The sequence below is a fragment of the Scylla paramamosain genome, chromosome 20 (genome assembly GCF_035594125.1).
Source record: "Scylla paramamosain isolate STU-SP2022 chromosome 20, ASM3559412v1, whole genome shotgun sequence".
Classification (NCBI taxonomy): domain Eukaryota; kingdom Metazoa; phylum Arthropoda; class Malacostraca; order Decapoda; family Portunidae; genus Scylla; species Scylla paramamosain.
The window spans coordinates 8,568,995-8,580,441 of record NC_087170.1 but is presented as its reverse complement, the minus strand read 5'-3'; the positions used below and the strand labels follow the sequence as shown (position 1 = coordinate 8,580,441).

At 39.5% G+C, this 11,447-nt stretch overlaps 1 protein-coding gene across 3 annotated transcripts in view; it reads left to right on the top strand.

The window, feature by feature from the left end:
- Window positions 1-4,913: 4,913 nt before the first annotated feature.
- LOC135110224 (ethanolamine-phosphate cytidylyltransferase-like) overlaps window positions 4,914-11,447 on the top strand; it is a 12,934-nt gene continuing 6,400 nt past the window's right edge. For all 3 annotated transcript variants that reach the window (XR_010273158.1, XM_064022306.1, XM_064022305.1), the window contains exons 1-7: window positions 4,914-5,134; window positions 8,252-8,389; window positions 8,816-8,928; window positions 9,100-9,166; window positions 10,229-10,307; window positions 10,424-10,570; window positions 11,121-11,321. Coding sequence is in view for 2 of the 3 variants with exons in the window: in XM_064022306.1 (XP_063878376.1) it covers window positions 5,076-5,134; window positions 8,252-8,389; window positions 8,816-8,928; window positions 9,100-9,166; window positions 10,229-10,307; window positions 10,424-10,570; window positions 11,121-11,321 (804 nt within the window). In the remaining variant the exon portion in view is untranslated. The remainder of the gene's footprint in view (window positions 5,135-8,251; window positions 8,390-8,815; window positions 8,929-9,099; window positions 9,167-10,228; window positions 10,308-10,423; window positions 10,571-11,120; window positions 11,322-11,447) is intronic.

Here is an 11,447-nt window from a genome sequence, read left to right as displayed (position 1 = left end):
CAGCAGCATGTGTCTGAGACGTGGATGATGCAGTAGTCCCCTTCCAAACTTCTCCAGAGCCTCTCGGTACCTGGTGGATAGTATGGACAGACTCAGGGTGGTCAGGGCTTCTTCATAGGTGGTGTAGGCAGGGCCAAGGATGACCCTGCACGCCCTTTTCTGCACACTCTCTAGCTGTAGCTGTTGAGTGTGTGTGAGGGAGGAGGACCACGCTGGGGAGGCGTACATGACTTTGGGGAGGATGAAGGTGAGGTACACCACCCTTAACTCATCTGTCGGCGTCCCCAGCGACCTGAGTCTGCGCAGCATGTACAGCCTGTAGATAGCTGATCTTACGGTGCTGGCGACATGCTGCTTCCAGGTCAGCTGGTCGTCTACTGTGACTCCGAAAAGCTTGGCACATCGGACCACCTGGAGGGGGTGAGGGCCCACTGTGAGCTGGGGAGGGGGCACTGGTACAGAGGAGGTACAGAAATGCATCACCACAGTTTTGCTGTGTTTGATGGTCATCCTGCTCTCTTCCGTCCACGTCTGCAGTCGCTCCAGAATTGCTTGCAGTGGCGAGTAGTCCGGATTCTTGGTGGAAACTGGGACGCCCACGGTGCAGTCGTCCACATACTTCCAGCGATGGGGGGTGCCAGTGAGGGCGTCGTTAATGAGGAGGAAGAAGCATAGAGGACAACATCTTGGTCCCCTGGGGAACCCCACATGTCAGCTGTTGGAAATTAGAGACAGCCCTGAAAGCGAACGGCCTGACGCCTCCCTATGAGGAAGTCGGCTAGCCACGCTACCAGGTTAGGAGGGAGACCCAGACTTACTGCCTTGCTGATGACAACAGTGTGATCAACAAGATCAAAGGCTTTTTTGAAGTCCACAAAAGCAACAGCTAGAGAGGTGTTTCGCTTGTCCAGGTGGCTGTGGATGAATTCAAGGAAGCTGGTCAGGTAATGGGAGGTGGATGTGGCTTTAATATTTCCAAATTGTCTGATATCCACGGTATTACAAATTTTGGTGTAGGCCCAGTCATACACAAAATCTTCACAAATAAGGCTAGAGATGGAGGTGATAGAGACTGGCCTGAGGTCATTGAGTGACTGTGGACTGGAAGTTTTGGGGATGGGGGTGACGTAAGATGTCTTCCAGTCCGCGGGGCAAGAGTGTGTGTGTGTGTGTGCTCCAAAAGACCCGAAACTGTTTACGTCACACCCTAATGAATAAATAAAGCAAAAAAATAAAAGTATACCTACTTCTGCTACTACTGCTACTTCTACTACTACTACTACTACTACTACTACTACTACTACTACTACTACTACTACTAGGTGAGCCCATTTGTCAGGTGCATCACAAAACACTCCCCCCACACAAAGCCACCACCGCCGCTGTCAGCCACGCAAGGTCAGTGTCAGCAAGGTAGCGCCTTGTCAAGAACTCAAAAGGGAGAACAGTAATGGACAAAAGGAGTTTTATGAATAGTTTTATTGATTTTCCTGTTTAGAAACAGGGAGTTGTGCCACGTCACGTATCCCTGGCACCCCTGCAGCCCCGCCCTCACGGGTCTGGTGCGCCCTGTAGGGATTGTGACGTAAGTTAGATCGATTGACTGATTGACAGACAGATTGATTGATTGATTGATTGATTGATTGATTGCTTGCAATGAGGCCACATGACCAGAAAGGGAGATGTTAGCGCGCATTGGACACACGTGATATGAAAATATTCCTTCTTGATAGATATATGTGTCACAATGTCCAATTGCATCTCTCTCTCTCTCTCTCTCTCTCTCTCTCTCTCTCTCTCTCTCTCTCTCTCTCTCTCTCTCTCTCTCTCTCTCTCTCTCTCATGAGAGTCATGAGGATAGCGGCCACTACTAAGAACTCTGATGTCAGGTCTATTAGCAAATCTAATCAGCAAAACCAAATCGTTTGGCGACCTCTACTAATGAAAAAATAAATAAATAAATAATAATAATAAAGTCAGACAATGAGGCAAAGTGCAGTGGAGCGTGGTGAGGGAGAGAGGGGGAGGGTTGGTGACGGGGGACGGTCACCAAAGGCACCAACCACCTGTGACGTCACACGGTACGCGCGTAGCTTTACATCCTAGCCACCTGGCAGGTGTGACCAGTACTTCATGCCTGGCATTTCCAAGCCATCCTGATTTGCTCCTCTGTCTGTCGATCTATCCCGGTATGAGAGAGAGAGAAAGAGAGAGAGAGAGAGAGAGAGAGAGAGAGAGAGAGAGAGAAGGAGGGAAGGAAGAAAAAAAGTTACACAATTTTGCTATTTGTGAGGTTTGTGCTATTTTGAGGACTGTGTGTGTGTGTGTGTGTGTGTGTGTGTGTGTGTGTGTGTGTGTGTGTGTGTGTGTGTGTGTGTGTGTGTGTGTGTGTGTGTGTTATCGAGATTCAATATATATTACACGAGAGAGAGAGAGAGAGAGAGAGAGAGAGAGAGAGAGAGAGAGAGAGAGAGAGAGAGAGAGAGAGAGAGAGACCTGCTGTGAATAAATAACACCACAGGATCAGCCAAAGAATGTTACATAATTATATAGCACTGGCACTGAAGCCTATTACCAACTCAACACGCATACACATACACACACACACACACACACACACACACACACACACACACACACACACACACACACACACACACACACTCACAAGTATGATTAACACGTGTGCATATCTTAAGCACTACGTAGTTTCTTTTAATATTTTTATACCCAGTGATTTCCGCTACTCAAGTGATAAGCAGCGCTAGATTAGTATGTTACTTTGTATAGTGAGGAGCAGTGAAGGGCAGTCAGGTGGTCTCAGGTGGTCAGGTAGCATTTTCTCTTACATTATTCAGGAGCAAAAGAAAGGGGGGTGTAGTGGCAAGAATTATCAGATCCTCTACGTGAGCTTATCAAGGGGTGTCGATCCTTTATCGGTCTTTCCCTTCTCGACCCGTGACTCAAGACGTGTAGTGCAGTATGAGTATACACTGTTATCTCCAGTATCAGGTAATGATCTATGCAGGACGTAATACTTTTACTTTGATTATTTTTTCCATGTATAACACGATACCTCATTTGTGTAACGTCGGATGATGTTACTTTACAAGATACATACAACAGTTACAAAATTATTTTGATCAGTGATGCCTTTTGAAAAACTACTCGAAACATGCAGCAGAACATTTTATCAAGCTTAAGGAGAAACCAAGGCAGTCAGAGGGCTAAAGATATCCTTTGTAAGCATCATGAATTATTTATCTTATGTTGTCATTATCATCTCAGCGACAAATTTCATAAACACATACTCCATGATATGGAATTTCTTTGCAATCATACTCTATTCGCCATCATTTCAAGGATAGGTGTACTCTGTTATCATATGCTTTTTATCACATGTATGTTATCGCTATTATCTGCCTGCGAAAATGTTCACAAAATGTACCTTCCGTCCTTAAATTCCATACCATTAATACGAGGTCTAATCTTATACACTTTCAAAATCACTACATCCCGTCCGATGGCGTCACTTCACTCACACGATAGCAGAGTACATAAAGCAGTAAGAGTCGTAATGGAAATGACGAGTTACTTAAACCAGTAGTTATGCAAACCTGATGTAACACTAGCGAGGCGTCTAAGTAGCTGCGTATGGACAATTATATAACGTGTGTGTTAACTTAAGTCGGCCTTGAATTGGCGTCATGGCGAGGAGGTTACGTGGTTGGGCACTTGGCTGACTGAATGTGTGTGTGTGTGTGCGTGTGTTTGTGTGTGACAGGCAACAGGATGGAGGGCAGCCAAGAACGGTGTTTTATCTCTTCAGGAAACGATCAACCTTATGAATACTTTCTTCGCCTAAATGTTAACGGCAGGCGTTCTTGTGTGTATGTCCTTATGTAACTTGTTAACCGTTCTGTTATCTTAATTTCTCAAGGGGATCAAGGAGATTGAATGTTTCTTCATTATTATTATCAATATGACGAGTTCTTCAGCAAGTTGATCTCGAACACACACACACACACACACTCATTTTTTTTTCTATTAGCCTTGCAAACGTAGCGTGAAGCAACAGCAAAGTTGGCCATGTTTCAGTGTTTGAATTATGGGAATGTCCAATATTGCCTAGACGCTACAACAGGGGGCATGCATTCAAAGAAGTTAGCTGCCTCCACGTGATCATCAGGATTGCGTCACCACCTTATTTTGACACGTGAGGCAAAGAGCAGAGGGAATGAGGAAGGGGAAAATCACATACGCATGCTTCCCTAAATAATTAACCATACCAGGTTTCATTTCTTATATGATCATCTATGCAAGTACACCAACACCTCTTTCCCTTGAGCTACAATTTTTCCTGCGTTATGAATAAAAACGGTATTTATCTCACAGGCAGTAATTACATGTTAAATGTCTTGGCATCCTGTACTCAAGGTTATGAGTTTTATGTGATACGATTTTTTTTCCTTTAATTATAATTTGTCTATTTTTTTTCACGGCAAAGTTTAGCTGATATAACGCCTCATTACCTTGAATTGTGCTTATCAATGTTACTGAGGTCAAAGCTCTCTGATACGATTGCCGTTTGAGCTGCGGGAGCCAAATTTTCATGAAGAGAGAGAGAGAGAGAGAGAGAGAGAGAGAGAGAGAGAGAGAGAGAGAGAGAGAGAGAGAGAGAGACGCGTGAGGTGGTCAAAGTTCCCGCGGCCTATGACACTATCGTACGAGATGCGCAGCGCAGGTTTCAAGACACCACATGTGGGTCTGCAGTCCTCATATACAGCTTTATGTACCTTATCAAACCATTTCTTATTCTCTGAATGCGAAATAGTAGTAGTTATCAGGTTAAATAGACATATAATGATTACTTAAGTTCGTGGTATGGTGCAGTGGGCGTGGCCGGGTGGCGCGTGTGTACGTATGTGTGTCTGAGTGTGTGTGTGTGTATGTGAGTGTGTAGTAGTGAGGGTGCTGGATGTGTGGTGGTGGAGCTGCAGCCGCTGTGCCCGCGCGTCGTGTCACTGTGAACAGGTTACATCGGTGATCGTACAAGGTGCTCCACAGGTGCCAGCATGGGAAGCCAGACCAACCAACATGACGGGGAGCAAGTGCGGGTTTGGTGTGACGGCTGGTGAGTCCTGCCGCTGTCCCGACTTAATTACCTTGAACACACGACCTTCTTCGCAACGTTAAGCAAAAGCTACATTTATATTTAGTGTGCCCAGGATGCTGAGGGGGCGTATGCATCGGCTTCACCTTTGATACCTTAATTAGGGGTTTTTAACATGGAACTAGTCATTTTATCAAGTCCACTGCAGACGACGGCTTTAGTCTCGAGGCCTTCACGTGGCGGCGGCTTCGGGCTGCATGCACTATTATTAACACGTTTCCCCCACTTTTATTACCCTTAACATGATTTTACTTTTAAGTACACAATATTTAATAAAGTGGTGGTTCTGCATCAGTGTACGAGTGATATGGTTGGTAAATGCATGGGGCGGGAAATGCAGTGGTGTGTCTGGGTGAGGGATCAATGTGGTGGCGGGGAAGGGATGACCCTCTCAAAGGCCCCCCTGTCATGCACCTCACGCCACGCCGGGGGACGGAAAGGATGACCTCCTTACTGATACTTTCCTACACAGTGGCCATTTTAAGCAAGACAGTACATTAGTTTAACCTTGACCCTGTTATTTATTTGTTTATATCATTGTATGTATATTTAGTCATTGTAGTTCAGTGTATGATAATTTGCAGAATGAAGTTGGTTTCATGACAAATATAATTAGAGGACGGTTTTGTACTTGACCAGCTGCTAGTTTGGTCTTGAGAGTGAAAGTGACTGGCAGTAGTAATTAACCCACATTCCTATTTTTTTTTTCTTTAAGCTCATTTATATACATTTTATTTTAGTTTGTCTTTCCTGTTGTAACATTTGTAGAACAGTGAAGATATGCATGGTTGTGCATCTATGCATATATATATATATATATATATATATATATATATATATATATATATATATATATATATATATATATATATATATATATATATATATATATATATATATATATATATATATGTGTGTGTGTGTGTGTGTGTGTGTCATTAGATATTTCATGCTGTTAGAACACAGTAGTTATCAGCATATCAATCTTCTAACAGTACATAAAGAGGCCATAGGGTAGCTAGTTAGGTCTTTACAGAAGCAATAACCTTGCAAACATCAGAACTGAATTTTTATAAAGGCATTTCTTATATGATTTTTTACTAGTATTTGTGTGAGATCTGTTCTCAGAATCATTATGGAACTTAATTGGACAAATTTTTAGACATGTCAGTTAAACTTCATGTTTGTAGTGATAAGATAACTATTGCTAATGTCTATTAACAATTATAATCTTGCTAGCTTCAATAAACACCACAAAATTATTTTAAACCCATTGAGTGTCTCAGAATCCTCAAGATGCATCATATTTTACCATTCAAGATGAGATGAACACCAAATCTCATGCTATGTCAGCCTTGTCTCCTCCATCACAGTATGCTGAAATAAATGTATTAGGTACTCTCAAGTTTCAGTAAAAACAAGTGTATGTTCTTTAGCCAGGACCAGAACATGTATTGATTTGCAAGAACCATTAAGTTTGAATAATTCAGTGTCCAGATTTTGAAGCTGAGAAATATGTATGGAGCCATTCATTAAAGGTGTGAAATATTTACATTGAGGAAGACTGTATGATGTGCATGGTGTGCTAATCAATGCAGAGTATGCCTTGTGGACTAAATGGAGTTCAGTGAACCATATGTGTTACTGGTTTATTCAGCTTTTCCTTGAGGTAAATTCCTTATCATTATGAAAACATTTCTCTTAAGCTCACTTTTTTTTTGTGTTAGTACATCATAAAAGAGTGTTGGTGCCTAATTTTTCATATATTTTAAAGATATACTATTTTCCTCATCAGAACATTATACTACCATTATACTATACTTTTCTACCATTATACAGTACTAACACTAGCACCAGTTCGATGTAATAAATTTAGAACAGAGATATTGGTCTGAAGGTAGCTGTGATGAGTCCTGAAATATATACAGGAATGGCAAGGGATTGAACCTGTAATAGGACACATGATAGACATGACACTGTCCATCAATTGATCCCCAAAAGTCTAGGTAAAATTTCGCTGATATAATTATTTATTTATTTATTTATTTTTATTTATTTATTTATTTATTTATTTTATTTGTTTATTTTATTTTATTTTATTTTTTGTTTATTTATTTATTTTATTTATTTATTTATTTATTTATTTTTATTTTTTTTTTTTTCAGTACAATAGTTACATTTATTGACAGGTTTATTGACCTCCTAGAAGGGAAGTGTACTGCCTTGTGTACATGTGTTGAGTGCACTTGTCCTTGTAGGTTTATCCTGTTTGTGAGACACGGAAAGCTAAGGCTGGCAAGAGGAAGCAGGAAGTTATGATGCAAATGGAGAAGAAGCCATTCAAGTGCTTCTTCCTACCACGCAGTTTGTTATTTGGTTCAAAGAGAGAGAGAGAGAGACTAGATGTCTCATATAACACATATTTCCATTAATGCCCTTCTTTTGACTGGCTATTTGGGTAATTCATGTTTAAGTTACAATATTTTAGATAAGCACATCTTTTACTCTAGGCATGGTGAGTATGAAGGAAAGAAAATGTGTGGTGTAGTGATAACTAAGACTGACTCATAGATACTAGGTTTCTGTTGCATAACTAGCCACTAAATGTCTGCCTTTGCATATAATGAACAATGCCTATGTTGTTCTTGCCATTTTTACACTATTCTTTATTTAGCCTGTCCTTGAATTGCTCTCAAATGCCATGTATTTCATGGTCATCACAATCTGTAGTATCCATATTGAACTTGAACTTCTCTATCAGAGTTTGTAAATTTCCTTTTCCCGTGGTAAGCATAGTATCATACCTGAATAATGTTGTATTCATTATTTGTTTAGCATTGTCAAGTACATAAGTTTTATTTCAAGGTCATCAAACCTTGGTTTCATCACTCTTAGACATCCATTCATAAAAAAAATTGAACAGGTATCATGGGCATCATGACTACTCATCCCAGTCTCATCTTATTCTAACTGCTTCATTGTAATCACTGAGTAAGGAAATCCCTAACCAGGTAAAATAAATTAGCAATTGACTGAATTATAGAAAAGATAAATTCTATGTTTGTAATATATTTACAGTTATGACATGGTCCACTTCGGTCATGCAAACTCTCTGCGCCAGGCAAAGGCGATGGGGGACTACCTCATTGTTGGGGTGCACACAGATGAGGAGATCACCAAGCACAAAGGGCCACCTGTCTTCACGCAGGAAGAAAGGTAGGAAACCCACAGACCATGGCCACGCTTATCATAGGGTTTGAAATTCATTACCTACGTTGTTTAATGATTTCACAAATAAGATGTATAACTAATATTCTACATTAATGGAGGCTTAAAGGTAACATTTAGTTGTAAATTAATCCAAAATGTATTTAACATGTAAACTGTATCAGTGATGATGAGTTCATTCCTTTTTTTTATTTATTTATTTATTTTATTTATTTATTTATTTTATTTTTTTTTATTTTTTTTATTTATTTATTTATTTTTAAGAATAAATTATCAATTTTATTAAATAACAAAAATTTTAAAATCATATGTTATCAAGCATTATGTGATTTCTAAATTCCATGGTATGCATTGAAAATTTTCATGCATTTGCTTTAGTACACTTCATGAATGTATCTCCTCTTCCTTGTGCAGATACAAGATGGTGAGAGCCATTAAGTGGGTAGATGAGGTGATAGAGGGAGCACCTTATGTCACCACCATTGAGACTCTTGACCAATACAACTGTAATTTTTGTGTTCATGGAGGTAAGATGTTACTATGAAACATGAAATTGATATGTTCATTGACTGGAGTGTCATGCAAAACAGTAATTAGATAAAAACATGAAGAATTGAAAATGTAATGGAAATGTGCCATGAAGAAGGGGCTAGGGATAAATCATTGCCATATTTTCATGTTTTCCTTGTGGCTTGCAGATGATATCACCATGACAGCAGATGGAGTAGACACCTACCACATTGTCAAGGCTGCCAAGAGATACAAGTAAGTCACTGGATAATTCACATGAAATTGGAGAGAAGGTGGAATGGGATGGGACATTTTAACCAGACACTGTACAAGACTATGTTTAATATGTGTCATTGTAGATTCAAGAAAGTTATCCATTGTTGATGACCTTGAACTTACAGAATGTTTGGCAAGTGTTTTTGATTACAGTTACTGGAAAAGCAAAGTATTATTACTTTACAATGTAAGATTATGCATGCTATCTTTATTTGTACTCTTCATTTTTTATCTTATTGCAATACTAGAACATGATATAAAGTAACAAGTTTAATTATCTTTTACATAATGATAATAAACAAAAATCTTTATCATCACATTCAAAACTAGTTCATAATTCAAATAAAAGCTGCCCAAAAATTTTAAGTGTCAGGATGTAGTGATCAAAGCAACAGCAACATTTATTACATACAAAAATTTCAATTGTACTCTGACGCGAATCACTTAAACCATATAATACAAGGCACAAGTACATTGCAGCACATGAGCACCATAGTGTGTGGCAAACATACATTCTAGTGTGAACTAACCACATGTTCTTAAGTACATACATACTATTTAATCAAGTTGAATATTTCTACAAAACATTTTTGCTGTGACTGCCTTGCCATTTTCCTATTGGATCTTGGTGTTGTACCAAGAGACCACAGTGTTGACTGAATATAACTCGTGACACAAGGATTCCTCTTTAGGTAACAGTGAATAATAATTTAAAAATTTATTAATCTGAGTGTTGATGTGTTGTTCCTTTGTGCTTCTTATTTTTATTTTTATTTTCATATATGTGATAGTATTTTTAGCATAATCATTTTGTTATTCTAATTAGTAGCCATTTTCTATTTTAATCTTTTAACAATATTTGTGGTTTTAACATTTTTTGCTGGTTAGTGCCATATGACATTGTTGTATCCAGACACCAGTCAAGTAACCAATTACTGGGAAAATTTTCAGTGTTGTATTGCATCCACATTCAATTACTGCCATACAGTTTGATGTGTAATTGTGGCTAAATGGGAAACTACAGCACTGTTTGCTTGGCAGAGAATGCAAGAGGACTGAGGGTGTGAGCACCACAGACCTGGTGGGCCGCATGCTGCTCATGACCCGCCAGCACCAGCAGGTCAGCACTCCTACATGTTCCATTTTGTCCTTACATGTTTTACCATTCTTGCCACCTTCACACTCCCAGAAATATAACATATGACCTTCTCTGTCACTAAAGCTTCTGTTCTTCAGGTTGGGGAGGCAGAATACCTGGTGGAGAGAGGCCACTCTGACAGCCTGGGCACTGACGCCAGCGCTCGCTCTCCCTGGACAGGTGTGACACAGTTTCTTCCCACCACGCAGAAAATTATCCAGTTTTCATCAGGGCTCACACCAAAGGTCTGTTTCAAATGTTGACTCATATGACAAGAGTACTATTTACTGAATGATTGTTAGTATTCTGCATCCAAGAGACATACTATCATGTAGAGTCGATCCAATACAAGCTTCATAAAATAAGATAAAACATTTAAGGATACACTAGTAAAGAGAATGATGGCCAGGCAAACAAGATTGTATATGTAGATAAATATTTGGAGACAAATTGACATTGAACATTTTTAAGACATCAATACCATTAAATCAATGTCAGTTCATAAATCTTCTATAATTATATTATCATACTCCTCTTAATTATCATCACCATCATTTCATTTAACATTATTTTCTTTATGGGATTGGATAACTTTCTACTTTTTGGAGTTATAGATGATTTCTTATCTAATGTTCATCCTTCCCACATCTTCCTTCAAACACCTGTTACAAGTTTTGGATTTCCTACTGGTTTGGAAGTCTTGATTTTACTTTGATGATATTTTGGTATTTAGTTGTCTTTTCTAACATGTAAGTGATGAGAGGGGCTTCATATCCAAACTTTTTTGTCCTACAGCCAGGAGACAAGATAGTATATGTAGCTGGGGCATTTGATCTTTTCCACGTTGGGCACCTGGATTTCTTGGAGAAGGCACGGCAGGAGGGAGACTTTCTGGTAGTGGGGCTTCATACAGATCCAGTGGTGAATCGCTACAAGGGTGCCAACTATCCCATTATGAATCTCCATGAAAGAGTTCTCTCAGTACTTGCCTGTAAGGTGAGTTAAGTCCAGAGATGTTCAGAATAAAGGGTTATTGCAGCTTTAGGCACTTTTGTTTCCTAGTTTTCTGGAATCAGTCATGTTTATCTAAATGCAGATGTTTCTACATTTAGGGGTATTGAA